This window comes from Sander vitreus, chromosome 4, assembly GCF_031162955.1.
Source record: "Sander vitreus isolate 19-12246 chromosome 4, sanVit1, whole genome shotgun sequence".
In the NCBI taxonomy this organism is placed as follows: domain Eukaryota; kingdom Metazoa; phylum Chordata; class Actinopteri; order Perciformes; family Percidae; genus Sander; species Sander vitreus.
Genome location: NC_135858.1, coordinates 24,121,515 through 24,141,441, shown reverse-complemented (window position 1 = coordinate 24,141,441; position 19,927 = coordinate 24,121,515). Strand labels below are relative to the sequence as shown.

Here is a 19,927-nt window from a genome sequence, read left to right as displayed (position 1 = left end):
TCCCGTAAATGAAACGTCTACTGATGGAGAGTAAATGAGTTCTGGCTGTCATTACCTTCAAGGTACAATAACATGGAAGGTGAGAATAAATATACTATACTATACTATACGTAAAAATGAAAGAAAGAGGGGAACAAGGAACAATATATGAAGTAGGGGTGTCACGACAAAACTGCCAGGGTTTGTCCTGCTGCCCTTCATTGAGGGTAAAAGGTCTACTCTATGTCTTACTGCCATTTGTCAGGAAGTTGTGATTCACAAGGACTCAAGTAGCAGAAATACTTAACTAGCTAACAGTCTAATGAATGTTTTACTGGGGTGACATGACTGCTGCTGTCCAGCTGTGGCTGCTGTAATGGGGCACATTCTCTTCAGGTTTTCGGCAAAGCTCATCTCGAGTCACAGTGAGGGGCCAATTGCCCATCTCAACGCCCTGCTGTTTGAGCTGAACGTTTGATAGGGGTCTTGTCTGGCAAGAAGGAAGGAGGGTAACAGGGAGGAAAGGGGGGGGGGGGAGTATGGGGCCAAAACGGGAACAGGGGGACTATGGGCAGTGGGACTGGTATCAAATTACAAGAGCATTTCTCAAACATGTAAGATGTAGCTGTGGTCCAGTTTACTCCCCTCGTTGTTGCTACTTTTTTCTTTGTCTAGGAGGGTGGGACCTAACAAGTCATTTAGCATACCTTCGCCAGCGGTTCCAGATGTGTGATTTACAGAGAACATGAGAACAGCTAGCAAAAGAGCTAACAAAAGTAAAGCAAAGATCCCCAAATTGCAGGGGGTTGGTGCTTTCAGGACTCTGTGGAAGTGTGAAAGGTTTAAGCGGATCCTGTGGTGACTTCACTACTGGGATGGCTGTTGTTGATTGATGGCCTTGCTGAGTGGTGGGGGCTTTGGGTCACCGAAATGGATTAATGCCATTAGCATAACAGTGGATCACACTTTTGTTTCGAGTACAATATGCTGCTCCACGGTCTATCTCCGTAAGCCTATTAAGGGACCAGAGTGTCACCCTATTGTCAGCTATCACCTTTCATTGTGTAGTGGATTACTGCGCCCATCCAGACAGGGTTCACAGATCAGGCAGACATTGTAACCCAGTACGAGCAAAGGATGAAGTAATGATCACCAAAACATAACCTGCCTGTTCATTGTGGATTCAAGCACTGGAACTGCCTATTTAATGTGTATATATAAAGTCTAAACATTGATTGGTATTTGAAGAATGCTGCACATACTGTAGTTTATTTATATATATATATATATATATAAACATATACACACACACACACACACACACACACACACACACACACACACACACAACATCCCAACAAGACCCCATTCTCCTCTGTCTGCCTTACTTCTTCGAGAAGGGTGGAGGCACAGAGGAAGGGTTAAAGTAACCAGTGGAAGAAGGGGTGTAGGGCTGGGCCTGAGTAAGGAAGAGGGGGTGGGGGCGATATATAAAAACGGGCAGAACACAAGTGGTGCTTTATCCACCCTGTCCCGCTCTGGGTAAGAGGAAACCCTTAACTGCTCTGGCTCAACCAGCTTCACACGTTTCTCCTATTCTTTGCGCTTCACACCCGTTGGACGTGTGCACACTCCAGACCAGAATGGCAGCATCACAGAGAACAAACGGGCCCTGCAAAATGCTGGCTTTTGGGCTGCTTCTCATATCCTCACTCTTAAATGGTAAGTAGTTAAAAATGCCTAATGCAAAGAGGGTCAAGTTCTCAGAGATCGTATGGCCATCCATAGGGCGAGAGGGAGGGCCAGGAGGGGTGGGGTTAGGGTGGAGGAGTGTTTGTTTGAATGATCTTTGGAGTTGAATCCTAGTTTTAACCCTACAACTGTTTTACTCTCTAGAATGCTAACTATCTCCATACTGAAAACAAATCTAAAACGTGAGACTTTATATGTTTTGATAAGGGTTTGATAAAGAGGTTTTTTTCTCCAAGATGCAGACAGAAAACATTACTTTGGAGTATACGTTGGCAAACAAAGGGATCATTTTAAAGAGATGGGTTTTTAATTCTGTGGAGGCACAGGGACGTTTTAAATGATTTAAAGCGAAGATCTTTATTCGGAATTTAAAATATGCTGCTGTGTTATCTCATGAGTTTCCTTCTTGCCTTTTGCTATTCAGTTTTAAATATTTGTGAACCTCTGGTGCTAGGTTTGCAATTTCATTGACCTGATTGTTACAATCTTCAAGGACTTGTGTGTGTAGAATGTGTCTATTTATATTTTTAGCTTTGTAATGCGAGGCCAGCGTGCGTGAGAGGAGGGTCGAGGGTGTGGAGTTTGGTTGTTAATGTGGTTGTGCCGATATAGTAGGAGCTTTAGGGATCAGGGAAGACTGATAGTGTTAAATGTGTAAGGACCACATGTGGCTCACATGAGCTCTAAATACATTAAGAACCAATTTAAGAGTTGTTTATTTAGAATGGAACAACTTAATCTATTGTACCTAATTTAACAATCAACATCTGCACATAATCTTATCATTAACCAATCAATAGGGTGCGGCCAATTCAGATTCACGCTGGGTTTCCGAAATCACCACATTTTGCACAATGCAGTCCGTTTTAACTTTTAAAGAAATGTAACGTTTTTTCCCAAACTTTTTAAAATAATTGTCCCCCCAATCCAAGCCAATTTTAAAGTCCACTAGTTCAAGGCAAGTATAATAAAAAAAAAAGAGAGACAATAAACCGTTTCTGTTTTCCAAAAATAAAGAGATAGATCATGTGCGAGGAAATATCTGTGAACCTTTTAAGATGGTAGATTTGTTTCATCCTTCAATAGTGGCCGAGCAAAGTTCAAATCAAAATAAACACAAAGCCAGACCAAGATGTCAAAAAGATGGAGCTGAGAATGAACTAAAAGGTATACCATCATCTGCAGGGCTCTCTGTTGTGGCTGGAAATGAACCACACACTGAATTGCTTAATTTAAACCTTCTGTCTTGTTCCTGGGATATATGGGAATGAGATAATCAGCAATAAGAGGCTGCTGCATCTGCTTTGGAAACTGTAACATAATGTCAACCTTTAAATTCTAAACCAGAAGCAGCAAAAATTGTACTCTGCTTTTGAAGGAAAGAAAAAAAATAATCTCTTGACGTGCACTGCAACGTTTAGCTTCTCTAAAAATCACAAGGGGACACAACACACAAAGCAACCCGAAACGTGGCAAACCACAAGAGACCAAATGTGCTTGTCAATTAAAAGATGAATAGCAATGGAGCAGATATCAGATGTATTAAAGATGGGAACCAGAGCAAAGACAGAGAAGACCAGCTAAGTTAACTATATTTCAACTACAGGATAAACCACCCGTTTCCTGACTCGGACAACAATCCCTCTTGTAGAATTGTCTTGTCAACCCAGGAGATGGCAGCAGGACAGTTGTGTAAGCAGAGGAAAGATGGGCTTACTGTACAACTTTACTGTGATGAGGTCAGAGCAGTAGCGTAACGGTTACCCAGACAACCTGGAGGAGGGGGTCGTGGTAGTAGAATCAGAAACACCGTGGGGAAACCCCTGTTGACAATGTTCAGCAGACTTCTTTTGGAAAAGCAGTAAGATTGTTCGATGAAGCAGTGCACAGGGACTGAATGATGCTTAGATTAACTTTGTTGTCAAGGACATGACTGGAATGTCTCATGTGTGGAAGAGAACTGCACAACAATTTCTGTAATATATTTTAAGCTCTGTCTGCACTGTGAAGTGGTTTTTAGGAGGCTCCCTAGTTAAGCAACAAACACTGTCCAATCTCAATGCCAACCGCAGACCAAGTTATTATGTAAATCATTGTTTGTGCAGTAGCCATTGAAGTAACGGATTCACCAAATAATCACAGGAACAATGTCAACAACAAGAGCGTTCAATCCTCTCATGAAGAAAGTAGCACAGAGTGAGCCAAGTCAAATCCCTGTGTCAAGTGAGCCAGCGGTGGCAAGTACATCTGGGCACACCCACCCACACTCATACACAAGATCCTCATTCACTTGGGCTAGTATTTTTCATCCGTTCCTAAGAGAAGAAAGGCTGCTTTCCACTCAGCTCTTAACAACTTTGTCTTTGAACTTGTTCCAGTGTTTTACTTTTAGACTCCATTTACACTGTGTCTATACAAATACGGGTTGACATGGTACAGCCAAACAAGCTGCCTTTTCAAACAACCAGAAGGTTCCCTGATATATAAATTAGATACGTGAAAGGGAAGTCAAAGCGTCAGCGTATCAGATGGCAACGTGTACTGTAAAAACTCTAAATGAAAGCAACTGATGTTTCAAAAGCAGAGACCAAATCATTGCACATTGACAAAGGGCATTCTAGTTCAGCGTGTGTGTTTTTCACTACCACCCCTGGATGTGTGTGCAAGTAATTACTCTGGTGGATTTGTTTTTTTAAAGATATAGTATATCTAATTTTTTTCTGGACAAAATCATTGTTGAGCCTCTGAGCTATTGACGCCCAGATCTGCTTTACTCTGCAACAGGATCCTCTTAACAGTCTACCTGCATACACTCAAACCAGACAGGCTCATTCAAGGTAATGAAGAGAGCAGTGAAACTTTGGTGGGCAATTGTAAGAGTGTGTGTGTGTGTGTGTGTGTGTGTGTGTGTGTGTGTGTGTGTGTGTGTGTGTGTGTGTGTGTGTGTGTGTGTGTTGGGAGGAGGGGTTGGTGATGATGATATAATGCTCACAATTGAAAGCAGATGTCATGTTCCTGATTGTGGTCCCTAGAAACAGGCATCTTGTTTTCGATAAGGGGCTGCAGTGACCTCAGGGTTGGGTTGGGTGAATGCTGCAGCTGGGCAGCATTGGGTGAAGTAAGTGCTGCTTCCACAGGCCTGATTGAAACCATTAGATCCAGTTGCTTTTCTGCCAAAGAGAGAAGAATGGGCTGGGTTCTGCTATTAATCGCTGTGACAGGAACGACGGGGGGGTTGGGGGAGTTCAAGATAGCGGGGTCAGCAGTCTGTTGTTTCAAAGAGGGTAGAGTTGCAGAACATGTTTAACCCTCAGGGGCTAAGCTCCAATGTCACACTCCTCAGAACGCTCCTCACTCAAATTCAGATTGTTTAAGATATGCTTTAAAATCATGACAATACTCTGAATGAATGACGATTTCATTAACTGTCTAAAAAGTCAAACAGGGGTAACCACTTACGGGGCCTTAAAAAGATAAGAAGAAAAAAATACTGTAGCACCTTTATTTTCACATTATAATAATAATAGTATATTATAATTGCTCCATATAAACTTCTGGAGCTTCATTTGAAAGAAACAGAACCCAATTATAATATTCTTTTCTGCTCTTGAGTAGATTCTGATAACCCTGAGAAAATAACATAGTTCAAATCATAGTATAATTATGGGATGCCAGAAAAGGTATTTAAGAGTGATTACACTCATTGTTGTGTCTCAATCTTCAGTTCTACTTTGAAAATCCAGGTTGGGTTGAGTGCAGGAGGGGTGGGGTGGAGGGGGGTCTCTTGGATCAAATTTCTATCCAATGGATGCCAGTGTTGACAGAGAACCTCTAAAGAGGTACTTTGACATTACAATTTTGAGGCAGGTCCAGAAGCAGCAAAGGAACACAAATTACCCTTGATGACATGCAGTTTAATAAGGCGTTTTTGCAATTTTTGTTCAGTATTACATTGCTCAGAAATACTGAAATAATTGTACGTAATGTTTTACGCTGTATGGAAGGCAGACTCCCGTTTACAGAGAACACCTACACTTATTTACCATTCCAAAATCTTTCTTGAGTATTACTCTAAAAACATAATCGTTTTTCGAATTGGTAATCAACCACCATGGAAGTCCCAGAGGGGGCCGTTAAGAGACTGGCATGCTGGGCCGCCTGTGCTGCCCCTTCCCACCGAACCAACTCAATCAACACTGTTCAAGGCATCCAAACATATCCTGTGGACAAACACATATCTGCAGTAGATGTAACCCTGAGGGAAAAGAAGAGGCGATATGTCTTGAGAGTGTTTATAGAAGCCGTCTTGGCTGGACAGACTTCTCACACACTCAGTCAAAGCAGATAGGACATCTACATTCAAAAGCAGAATATGGGTACTGGTCAATGCTGCAAACTTTATTCGTGGACAGTAAAGACTTGAGATAATTTATATGGCTTCATTTAGAGTCAGATTGTCTTGATTTTCAATGAAAAAAGACTATGCCATGTGGTAACTATTATATGCTGCATGTGGTAGCAAGGGTGTTAGTAGAACCTCATTCATTAAGGCTTTGACATGGTGGTCCACGTGTGCAGACCATTATCACCTCACCATGCCCCTTTACACGGCACAGGATTTTCCCCAACAGAAGCCGGGGGCCAAGGGGTATAAGGCCATATTTTGGGGGTTTGTCCTTCATGAACATATACAGTAGCTCAGAACTTCTATGGATGCCAGGCAGGGACGGGAGGCCAAAGACATGGGAGGGACTACCCATATAAAACATCCCACAGCTGATTCATGTTTTATATATAAGACACACGATAGAGGGTGCACAGTGAAAGATGTACAGTAGTTGCAGATGAATGGGGGCATTGGTTGCATTTAGAAGAGGGGGTGCAAAGTTGCACAACTTCTTACATTTAAAATGATGAAACTTGACATGAAAATCTTGTCAGTGAAATACTGAGTTTCCATGCTCAAAGTCAATATGAGAGGCACAAGAGGTATATATGCAAAGTTATGCAAAAAGATGTGTACCTTCATTTGAAACTTGTGTTATGCCATTACATACCCATGAAGCAAGCTTAAGAGATTGAATGCAGGGAGAGCTTTCTATGGCGACGGTAGAGAAAGTAGCCATTAGTATACGTCTCTTGGCACGTTGCTTTACATTACACAATATGGTGTGAGGGCTGAACCCGACATATCACCTCGATAGATGCCTGGGATTAGCTGTGCGTGAGAAGGCGAGCAGGAAGGGAGAGTTGGGAGGGAGGAGGCCGTCGAGCTGCAGGCTTGTCTTCTTCCAAAGCCTGCCACATTCCTCCATCCAGAGTCCCAAGAGATGGGGGGTGTGGGGTGGAGCATTTCAAGACCGCAGCCGTCACTCAAAGCAATCTGGTGGGAAAATCTTCAAGAGAACAGTGAAGTCAGGGCCCAGGCTGTACACCATATGGAGTCAGGGCTGATTAGGTTTGTCATGTTTGTGCAATGACAGCGAGACACACGACTGATGACGGATATCTTGGCCGCTTATTAACATTACACAAAAAGAAGGAATAAAGTCTGCGTGGGTATTAGTGATGATGCGAGGCTCGGGGTTGTGTCTCTGATGTACAGTATGCATTAGTGGAATGGTTCAGTAAAATTTGTGAATAATTACCGTTAGCTGTGGCTCCTATACCACTGTATCAATTACAGCACAACAGCTACAGGTTATACATTCACAACAAAGTTCCTTTTGTCTTCATACACAGTAACTCAATAATAATGCATGGTTGTTGTGTAACAAGCCTTGAAAAAAAAGTGTTTGCCTGAAATGAATAATAGCCAGATTTGAAGATTTTAGGTCTACAATGAAAACAAAACAATGAAAGGCCTTAGTCAGATCCTGTTGTTTCTGTAAATGTTGGTCATAAGTGGCAATTATATGCAGAGGTATCATTCTATCTGGGCTCTGGTCTGTCAGAGAAGTTTGTTTGTGTGTAATGAGTGATGGCTGGTCAGAGAGCTGGACAGAGTTTACTGGCAGTCTTGCAAAAAAAACAGGGCACGTGTCATTGTGGCTGAATCTAAACAAGCATGTTTTGCTTTAATAAAATGTAGCAGCCAAGCTTTACAATTGTGCTCGAGGAGCCATGAAATCATTAGCACAAGACTAGTAAAACACAGTTGCTTTTTACAATATGGATTTAAAATCATCCTTAATCCTTCAAACTCTGTGCTGTGTGAACACGGAAATGTGTTAAAATAATGCCAGTTCCATTGTGGTTCGCTCCATTTTAAATGGAAATACAAATTAATTTCCAGTCACTTACCACAATATCCTTTAAAAGTGTGCTACAAATAACCTGATGACAAAAGTGATCACAGAGCTGAAACAACACATTTCAGCCTCTGCATTCTCACACTCCTGTGTGTCACATTTGTATGAACAAAAACTGATTTATGCCCAACCATCTCACCTATTTTTAACCTTATCCTTTCCGGTAAAATAAACAGACAGACCACACAGAGACGTGGCAGGGATGGCAGCTGTAGGCTACAGGCTGCAGACTGGAGGTCTAATAGACAGACTTAACAGGATTAAGGAGTCCTTGACCTGTTGCTGGTCCACACCCACGCTAATGCTACTAATGGTAAACTGGAGATGGGAAGGATAGTGAGACGAGGCAACATTCTGGCTCCAGATCTAAAAGAGAGCCTTCTTGCCTTTTATTCTAGGTTTGACATGGGTAACAAAAAAGGAAAGTCCAAAACTGCCTAGAGGTCAGTGACTCTGATGCGTTTTCTCATTTATCTGAACCAGTTACAAAGTGTAGACTTATTTCCCCTGTTTACACACAGTATGACAGACGGCTGCAATGGACAGTTGGCTAAGCATGCCCAAAGACCTCCTTGGAGATTACTGCCCACACAGTATTTACTCTGTACTTGTGGCACCTGTCTGTCACAATGATTTATCTAAGGAAGTCAGTGGACATGTGTCACAGTGCCACTACTGTGTGAATATACAGTATGTGCCTTGTGTGAAAATCTCAAGTAGTGACTAGAGATGACCATGGGGAGACAATAGGGTGGAACAGAGGTGGAAAAACAACTCATATTGTACAAGGAAGGCAAAAGTAGGCGAACAAACTGAATGCAGTTTCTTTTGTTATGCTGTAAAATGTTTGTTTACATAAGTTGTATTACTAAAGTCAAGCAGGCCAGCGAATATTAATCTTAATGTAAACAAAGGCATGAGTGTCAGTAAGATTTAGTTCAACAGGGTGCAGCATACGTGAATTACAAACACCTGAAATCAATCACAAACTCAATCTGGCAATAGTGAAAAGTAATGAGATCTGCAGAGGTAAGGCATTATGGGAATGTTTTGACAGTGAGGTAATGCTGTTGTTAGACAGAGAGGGAAACCTGGGTAAAAGGAATTCATGCTGGATATTCTGGTTTGACTCTTGGACCGTACCCTTGCAATTTGACCTGAGCAAATCAGAGCAATAAAGGCCTCAGCTCATTAGCTCAGTGACTGCAGGGTGCGGTAGCATATTTAACTAATTTGCACAGAGAATAAAAACATGCCCTGAAAGTTATCCAGGTTATTACAGCTTTGCAGGTAAAGTAATTTATAGCTGAAAGAACCTGAATAGAAATATCCTATCAAGACTTTGATTTAGTGTTGCAATTTATCAATGACTCTTCCCCCCAAAGTTATACGGATCGGTAGAACCATTACACAATTCAAAGATTTGGAAAAAGTGATGTTTTCAATGGCATCATTACCTGGCACCTTCCAGGAGCACATTTTATCAGGGCATTCAACTGTTTAACAGCGTAGATGGAAAATCATTCTACTCACAATAATATATTTCAACAACTTATTTTGTGTATCCCATTCGTGCCGAAACTAAAGTGAGTCACTGTGACCACAGGATCTTTTGAAAAACCTCGGAGTGAGAAAGATTGAATTTCAAAGTAATGGACTTCATGACGTGTTCCATGGATCTGAGCACATCAGTTATCTACTGCAATAAGATCGTTTACCTAATCTTCCATCACTGTAGAGGCCTCTATAGATACAAAGAAATCTCACTGCGAGCACACCAAAGAGCTCTCACACTGTATGAGCTCATGCATTACGATGATAATTGACGTTACGAGAGCACACTGGTGAAAACTACCGGCCATCTGAGCTATGAGCTACTACCTCACATTACAACTTTATCAAATCAGTGCATCAGAACCATAATGTGTTGATGTGGAATAGCTGGACTAAAGTAGCTGGAAATACAAAATGGAAAACTGTGCTCTAAAACAGCAGCAGGCGAATTCTGCTGAATCTGCTGAATCTGTTACGCAGCTGTGATAATTGTCCACTTTAGTACATGTGAGCTTTGGTGTGTGCAAGTTGTTGCAACATCACATGTAACATCACATTAGAAGATATCTGGATACCAGGGCTGTAGTACTTGAGTCCTTCAAATTATTTAGAAAAATCTCTTATTTCAGGTATCTTGTATGTCATTGTGTTTGTCACAGATTTAATGATAGTCACAGGTTTAACGGTATGCCACTGCATCTACATGACGATATTAATGAGAATGTTTGTGTTTTTCAAAAAAGTCACACCAAGCCTTATTTTGATTTAACAGCAGGAGTCACGGCACAGGAAGAGGGAGTTGTCGCTGCAGAGGCGCCACCTGTGAATGCAGAGGAATACATACGAGGAGACATGATTCCAAAGGCAACTGGAGCTCCTAGTAAGAAACACTGACTAGCACTAACATTCATTTATAGAAATATTTTGTAGGTTTACTCTATAGATTGACTTATCACCAGCACAAACTAATGAGAAAAACAAGCACCCTATTTCCCTCACATCCTATTAGAAAAAACTTGTCAAGTCAATAACTTGTTTGATAGTCAATCTATGTGTGTGCTGAATTCACTTTACAGACTTTAACAGAAACAATGCATTAAAAACCTCAGACCCTTCCTCTGTAAACACTAGGGTTGCATGATATCGTCAAAATGTGATATTGCGATATCGATTATGAATATTGCGATATCGATATTAATTCTGATATTTTTAAACATATGTAAAATTACAAAAGTTACGGGAAAACGCATCAAAATAGATTCATAACAAATTAAACAAGTTTTCTTACAACACAAGGTTTATTTCAACTGACGGTCATATTGGACTGGTACAACATGAATAAATAAATAAGGACCATGTCTACAGAACATGTTTTACTGGTTGTACAGTATAAAATAAATAAAGAGAACAGGACACAACTTTTCTTTCTCTTCTCTGATTCGTTCCGTTTAGTTGTCCCTATCTATTTCTTCACTTACACTGTCACTCTGTTGAAATATGCACACACATCACGTGGTACGCTCCATAGGGTTTGTCACGTAGTGGACCCGTGCGCTGACGTGCACTAACATGTGCAAGTGGCACGGTAACTGGCCAATGAAACATGATCATTATAGCGTTTCAAGCAAGCTCTAAATCAAACACAACTAAGCCACACAGCCAATAGACGGGACGCAGCGCTCCACAAAATAAAAAAAATATTGCATGCTTATTGCGACACTTTCGATATATTGCGATAACGATATTGAGTCGATATATCTTGCACCACTCGATATACTATTGCGCAACGTGATATTGCAATGATATTAAGTCGATATATCTTGCACCCCTAGTAAACACAGCTGAGCCCAACCATTGGTCCCTACAATAAACATGCTGTACGTTTACCAACACTACAGTTCTGCTTTTCAGAATCAACTGTATAATAACCTCTGATCTACCATGTGTCTGAAAGCCAGTGTGTACTGTTTTAATATTGAACAAATTGGTTTTGCAGAGCCAGATGATTCGCAAATCGCGGTTTTCCCTACTATTGGAGCTCTTGAACTGACTGAACAGACAACAGCAGCAGCAGCAACACCAACAGCTACAGAAGAGGCAGGAGACAATAACGACAGCGGCCCAGAGGAGACAGCAGATAAGGAAGCTGAGTTCACAGTTGAGGTCCATACTGATATTGCCAAAATTGTGGAACAAGAGACCCCAGCACCTATGCCTGCCAGAGGCGACGGTCCCAACATTCCCCAGGTATGATAAAGAAGTCCGATCACTCAGTTGGTCATAAAGTAGAAATGAGGTTTCTGGTTTGTAATATGCAGTCTGGCTGTATCTGTAAAGATAGTATATCTGCAAGTTATTATAAAGAGCTCGGAATAACAATCAATGTTATATCATTTATATTAAAATCAATAGTATTTATTACTATACTTATACTTTTGCATGTTGGGACACCTTTTTTATGCATCAAATTTTCAAATGACAGTGAGGTGCAACGCTACTTGCAAATGGTTCTTCTCCAAGCAGAGAAGGAAGAGTGGTAGTTCTTGCATAAGAAAATAAGGATATATTTTTTCATACTTCTCTCTGCAGGCCATGTTTGGTCTTGTTTACAAATGTTGTTCTTCCAGCTAACATTGCGTACACATTTGTAGTATATGAATGATTTATCTCAGTCCCATTGCCAGTGGGACTATGATTTTCTTTAGTTTTCTGAGATGCTCAAACAAGTTGTAATATATGCTGTGCTGTACATTTGGATTTCCTCTTGGATTGCTATAAATAGTATCAAAACATTAAAAAAATTGCTTATAATAGAGGGAGCAGGCCAGAGGTATTCAGTTGTAAGTGTCCATCATAATGTGTGATGTAATTAAATATGTTAAAGGCCACAAACAATCTGTACAATTTGGACAATGACATACAGCAGTCATGAGCGGAATAGTTAGTCATGGGATAATAAAAGGAGTTTTGGTTTCTCTCTGCAGCCAGTGCCACAGGATGATGTTGTATGTGTCAGCAAAGAGGCAGTCCAGGACAAAAACGCAGTCAATCTAAAACTCAAGGCCTCCTCCAACTGTGTAAGTTCAGAAAACACCTTCTGTCTGTTTATGTATCTACTAATATGTGCTATCAGATAAAAGTATGTTTGTGTGGCAAAGCAAAAAGAAAAAGTGTTTGCGTTTACATTGCAGAAGTATTGATGATACAGACACGGAAGCAAACAATTTTACAGGGGCCATATGAACCCGCAGGGGTGCAAAACATTCATGCACATTTACACACAAACCAACAAACTGCACTAGAAAGGAAAATTGTCTGTCGCTTGGTTTTGATGCCATTTCCAGTTGGCTACCAGCTTGCTAAACATAAGTTCAGCAGGAAATCCTTCCTTATTTAAGAGGCAGTGACTGTTACATCTCCAATGCCAATACAAAAGTGTCTATCCTTTTTAACACTGACTTCTTATGCAGAGAGGAAGCCCATGAGATTTCTGTTGCGTGTAAGCCAGGGCATGGATTGAGCCGTGAGGGCAGAGGGAGAGGGCCACAGTGGGTGGGCTCACCACTGCTGTAGACTGTGATGTATAGAGGCCTGAAGCAGCAGCGTGGGTGTGTTTGTGTTTAGAAACATACATTTTTCAGAGTGTGAGGATAACAGCTTTAAGCTCTATATGAATCACAGCACCTATGTAGTCTGAAACCATTAGATGCGATTTCAGCTAGCTATGGCTGTCACATAGCCCGACATGCATTATTTTGCATTTATATAATGCATTAACAGCTGTTACCACCACAATATACAATAGATTACTGAGAGATTAGAGGTGGAGTGGAAGATTTAAGGCACTATTGAAGGCAGGTGTTGAGATTTTGCGAGTGCTATTGATTTGGAATTAGCGTTGAATGTCACTGTGCAAATTAGAACTTGATCAATTAAACTGTTCACATATTGAAATGAAAAATGTTTCAATTCTAATTATCTTTTATTTTGGTCTCCTTGCAGAAAGACAGCAAAGTGAAGATTGAAAGTGTTCTGCAGGAGCTATGTGGTGAAGACTGTAAGTTAGATATCTACCAAGAGGACAACTCAGACCAAGTCCTTGTATCTGGAAAGTATGTTGAAGGTCAGTACCGTTCTTGTGGTAATTAATATGATTTTTTTTTTTTTAAATGACAAAGCACATTGTTACACCTCATAAGATGGTATTCTGAGTTTTAAGCATCAGATGAGCAGCAATTATGAGGCTGCTTTGGAAGTTTTCTAAGTAGCAACATTGAGCTCTCTCTAAGCTTGATTTATACTTCTGCGTAAAATCTACACCGTTGCTATCTACGTAGGTACGTGGAGACACAAACCTACGCCAGACCCTACGCCGTAGCCTGACGTGCACCTCTCGAAAAATGTAACTACACGGCGCGGCGGCGTAGGTCACTCGGCCGTGGCTTGGTAGCGTTGCATTTCCCCCCTACTCATTTCCTTTTCCATAAACAACATGAAATCAAAGAGAGGATTAACTTTTCCTGCTACAGATTTCCCACCGTAATGAAGAAATGAGGAGAGGCTACCGACTTTGCTATTTCTACAGACTCGAAGAAGAAGAAAAAGGTAAACAATGGCAGAACTGGTAGCAGCATTGTTGTCAATGCTTCGATTTGATTCGATGACCTACTTCGTTGGATCAAGCCTTTCATTCACCATAAAATAACTCATCTTAACCCAGTAAGTTTACAAGAGAGACTTGCAGTCACTCTGAGAGTCCTGGCATCCGGTTACCCTCGAACTCGTTCAGGCTTCCTGTTTCTGCTTTGTTGTACGCCGCTGAAACAAATAGAGTGGTGCGCGACCTCTACATCACATTGGCGCACGCCACCTCGGCTGAGGCTAGTATACCGCACATGTTACGTAGGCTACAGCGAAAGCTCTGCGTGGAGCCTCCACATAACCTTAAATCAAGCTCAAACCTACATTAATATCGGCTCCATTGCTCCAAACTTTAAACACTCCAATTACTTTACTGGCAGTTATGATGGATTATCTTTTTTATTACTATAGGATAGCGTTTTGTTAACTACCATCTCTACTTCCACTTCTCGGTGAATAAAAATGTAACAGGAAAAACACAAACAAAATCTTTTATTTGCAGATGATGTTGCAGACATGGCTAACAAGTTCAACAATGACAACATCAAAGATAAGGTACAGTACTACATCTGTTGTATTGTAGAAATACTCACATTACACAATACACATTTATCTTGTCCTAATAGTATACAGTTACCAACGGAACTGAATCATATATATATATATATATATATATATATATATATATATATATATATATCAATCAATCAATCAATCAATCAATCATTCAGTTCAGTTGGTAACTGCAGAGTCATGATTAGGTTTGTGACTGAATTTCTTCCAAATGCATTATGCTTTATATCTTTTCTATGCATGGACCAAGCTGGTACTCAAATCACATGTCTAGTCAACATCACCATGCACCATGAAGGGCCTGTAAAATACACATTCAACAGTACAAGGTTACATCCACTGGACTCAGCCACCATAAATTTGCTGGTTGACTCCGAATCAAACTAAACAGGGGAATACACAAGGGAGAAGAAAAACACTGCCTATGTAGACTTTTCCAAAGGCTTTAAACTGCCAGGCAGTCAGTTCGTGTGACAAACAAAAAGCCCACAAACAATCCACTTGTCAGCTTCAAAAACATAATTTCTACTACCTAGGGAACACTCCCTGCGTGTGCCTGTCACACCCCTCTGTCTCTTTGCATTCAACATACACTACATTTCCCTCCAGCACATACTGAATAATCCTATAAGTAATCTACCAGTGTGTCAGCCAAACAGTCACTCTTTATTATGCTGTCTACAGCCTGCTCGCTGGCATATTTTTGTTTTCACACTGCCTTAAAGCCAGAGGAAATAATGCCAACTGTGTAGGTACATTTCCATAAACAAAGTCTTTGGGTGGGGTTGTGCTTTTTCCTACTTTCAGTCATGATAGACAAGACCACAGTAACCTGATAATGAAGATCTCCCCCTGCCAGTGTAACGATTACACACTATGTACACCTGCAACATCTGCAATGTATCCATGCATGTCAGCTTCTGTACAGAGTGTTTGTTTTGCTAGAGGCACTATAATTTTAACTTGGTGGAGACGCACAATGTGAACACTTGACTCATGTTATTTTGTTCTCATTCCTGTTATCAGACTGATGTGGAGGAGGCTGTTCCTCGTTGGGGGAAGAACTCTAAGTTGGTGCTGGTTTCTTTGCTACTGACTGGCCTGTTGCTGGCTGCACTGCTGGTAGCTGGTTATTACCTCAAGACCCACCGCAAGAACTCCAAAGGAGTCAGACTGGTGAGTAGAAGAGAGGAGGTGTGTCACACGGTTAATGCCTACTTCTTCAATCATCTTGTTTAGGTTGCATTTAAACGAAGACCCTGGCTACCTTTTAAAGAAATCCCACCTAGGCCAACATTTTCTTTCTACCCCGTATTGCATACCTTCAGTGCAAGTAAAGAAAAGCATCATGCGCTGTAATGAAGCAACTACCTTTATTGACCTAAGATAAGATAATATGGCCCCACAAGATCCAGTTCACTGAGGAAATTGTACACGGTGATTGTTAATTTGAAAGAAAAAGTACATGGATTTGAGGTCAAATGTATGGTTATCCTCGGGTCATGTGAGACATGACTGACTCACATGTTTCTTAACTCAAAGCAGCGAGTGCTTTCTGTTTTTTCTACTTCAATCCCCTGCCAGGGGGCTACATATGGTTTTAGTCCCCCCCCCTTTCTCTCAAGCTCATGACATCACTTCTTAAAGCGTTTACATATGGGGGCACACCCATATGATGGTTTGGATGAAACAGATCGCTAAAATGCCTTTGTTTGGTGTCTTATTTATTGAATAAAGTGTCTGTCACAGGCATGAAATATTACCCTTAGGGTTCTTGCCGACACTACTCACCAAACTTAAACAAAGTCACTTACAAAAGGGGTCATATGTTCAGCTTGAAGCAAAGTAAAACAAGCATGCATGCATGCATATTGTTAACCTCCCAAAAGTAAAACAATTACCAAACCCCCTTCTGAGTGCGCGCGCACACACACACACACACACACACACACACACACACACACACACACACACACACACACACACACACACAGCTGAAACCCATAAACCTCATTAACAAAGAAAGCATTTGTTTATTTTTGCACAACGGCCACAAAAAACAAATCCAATTTCAACCTCACACTTTCTTGCTTGTTTGTGTGTCATATTTGAACAGTGAAATTAAACTTGAAGGATGGAAGAGATTGGAGAGCTCCTTGGAACTAGTGTTAGTGAACAAAAGATGGTGCTCTTTGGTAGGGGACATGAACAAATCCAGCCTTTAATACATCTGGCGCATTCTCAATAGAACAAGATTAAAAAACAACTTTCACGCGTTTCAGCGTCAAAGTTGTTTTTTGGAGTATGAATGCGCCAGATGTATTAAAGGCATTTCGAAATAATCTATCTTAAAGACAAGTGCCTTGGGTTCTTTCTTGATGTCTAGTAAAACTAAACTTGTTGGTGATACATGTGCATCTTAAACCTGTTTCAGCTCTGATGTTAGGGTTCTGTGTTTTTTTCTCTTAGGCCGAATCTTTCCAGGTGGATGAGGAGAACCAGGCCAATACCCTGGTGTCTGTGGCTCCCCTACCCCAAGAGCCTCTGGACAAGCCGACCATCAATGGTGAGTCTCCACCGGAAAATGGGACCAACCCTGCCCCCACCACTAACGGACACTCTGCCACCCAGACCCCAGTGGCCGACACGGAGATGTGATTCATGACACCTCGGACCGCCTGTCCTAACCATCACCCACTGGGACACACTACCCACAAGCCCCTCTGCTGCCTCAGAGACTGTCCACACACTGAGACATATTCAACAAGAATCCGCCAAATACATTCACCTCCCCTCTTCCTTGACTGCACCTCTCGGGACGCTGATGACAACAACGATTAAGCTCATGACAATGATGACGATAAGGACAATGCCTGTAATGTGAAAAGTTTGGGAACTTTGCTGGTGTCAAGAGGAGTGTACATACGCTGTGTTTGGGACTGAGACTGCTCAGCAGGGCACTGATTGGGATTTATTAGCTGCCCTGACTTTAGTCTGGTTGTAACAATCATTGCACAATCCCCAAACAATGCCAAATATGTGCTGTTGACTTACGACGAAGAAGCAGCAAATGCTATTATTTCAATCGACAATTGTGATGCAATGAAGCCAACGAAGTCAGGCAGTTGAAATGAGACCAATTGACTGACGCTCACTGCTTGTCGTTTTTTAAAAGATTTGATTCAGGAAATGTTTTTGCCCAAAAGAATAATCTTTAAACTTTTTTTTTTACTTTAAGTTGCGTATATTTTCTCACAGATTGCCAAACTGTAATGAAAAAAACTGCCATCTTTGCAAAAAAAAATGCTTGTCACTGTTGTTAACCAATTGATATAGTATTAGCACAATAGCATAGCAAGCATGGTCTTTGGCTTTTACTAAGGAATGAAATAAATCTACCAAGCTATTCATACCAGGGAAATGTCAGCTGGAAACTGAGCATTTGACTCGATGCTTTAGACTGATAAGCATAATTAACAATTAACCTACTGACAACTACTGACCATTGGTCAAAGTTAAATTGGGATAAGTTGCAAAATTCATTTCAATTTTTGTGATAGCGTGGTGATTTTAATGATGTCATTAATGTACATTAATTAATGTTTTTTTTTTTGTTGTTTTTTAAACAAATGCAAACTTTTACTACGCTCACTACTGTCTTTGGAAATGGTGAAAAGCAGCAGCATTTTTAAATTCAGAGAAAAAGGAAAAACACAAAAAAAACGGACTGGGAGTTTTCTAGGTGCCAAGCTGGTAAACAAAATCACTGCCATGAAAAAAGCATTTCCAAGACTGGCTTCTTTCCTTGTTGGTATAAAACTTTTGTATCAGTGGTACACATGTTTAGCTTCTCTTTTGAACAACTGGCTGATTTCATAATGTACCGCATGTGTAAATAAGCCTGTTTTTTTCTGTTAGTAGTACCTGTGCCTGACTCATAAACTGTGATTGATGACAATATCTCTGTGGGTTGTCTTCAGCTTACTTCTGTTGTGCTCACTTGATTTATGAACAGAAACATTTAAATGCATTCATCAAAAATCTTCCACACCAGGTCCAGTAAAATACTTTCATGTTAAAAAATGCATAGCTGTACTCAGGAATATATCTAAACAGTCTATCCAAGATCCTTGGTATGGTAAAGTTAACCCAGCTACTTAATTACTTACTAAATATATACATGTGAAGTACTCTATACTCATTATCCTAAACAACCAGTGAAACAGAATATGGCTGTGGCTGTTTTAAACTGTTCACTCCACCAAAAACAATGAACACAACCTTGTCATGCAAAGCAGTAGGCTCTTGATCCTCGAACATTAACGAAGTTATGATTTACTGCAAGCAAACTTTTCTTGATTTAATCAAGAGCTTGTTTTAAAATAGACACTTTTTTGGTTTTCCATTACGAAAAAAAGTCCCTGGTACCTGCTAACAGGTACTTTTTTTAGTACCACCTCAGTCGAGGTTCCAAGCGAGCTGAGGCGATACCAAAAGGTGATGTGAAAGCGACAGACGGGGGTGTCCTGAACAAACTCGCTATTTTTAAATTGTTTAGCCAGCTGTGTTTATTTGTGCTGCCTCCAGCTTCATTTGAAACAAAATGTGTCTTCTGGCTGTGGCAACAACAACACACCTTCCACGTTCTGTGTGTGTGTCACGTTAGGTCACAGCAGTTTACTGCGGCGCCGCTATGACGACCAGCAACGCTGAGGCAGAACTAAAATCTGCAATGGAAAACGGACGCACAGTGTGTCGAGTAGAGTCGAGGCGAGTCGAGCAGGTACCATGTAATGGAAAAACGCCATTAAACTTGCTCTCAAAATTGAATATAAATGACTCAAGTTAGCCTATATGAAGCAGACGTTAAAAGGCGATTTAGGGAAATAATAGAATTTACCATTGGTACAGGAAAACTCTCTTCTATGATTACAATAGGGGTGCACGATTCAGAAAATGTCATGATTTGATATCGATTTTTAAGCTCAAGATTCGATTCAAAATCAATTTTCGATTCAAAAACCGATTCTCGATTTTTAAAAAAACGATTCACAGTATGTAAATGTTACTTTTCCCATGTGATTGCAGTAGACATACAATAAAAAAAATAAAAATAT

The 19,927-nt window shown here is 40.7% G+C and overlaps 1 protein-coding gene across 1 annotated transcript; it reads left to right on the top strand.

Annotated features, from left to right (window-relative positions):
* Positions 1–1,487: 1,487 nt before the first annotated feature.
* LOC144517185 (uncharacterized) lies at positions 1,488–18,770 on the top strand. The gene is made up of 8 exons (XM_078249108.1): positions 1,488–1,701; positions 10,369–10,476; positions 11,593–11,843; positions 12,581–12,673; positions 13,599–13,719; positions 14,740–14,792; positions 15,837–15,986; positions 17,280–18,770. The coding sequence occupies exons 1-8, from the start codon at positions 1,623–1,625 to the stop codon at positions 17,466–17,468; spliced, it is 1,044 nt and encodes a 347-aa protein (XP_078105234.1). The 5' UTR covers positions 1,488–1,622; the 3' UTR covers positions 17,469–18,770.
* The last annotated feature ends 1,157 nt before the right edge of the window (positions 18,771–19,927 follow it).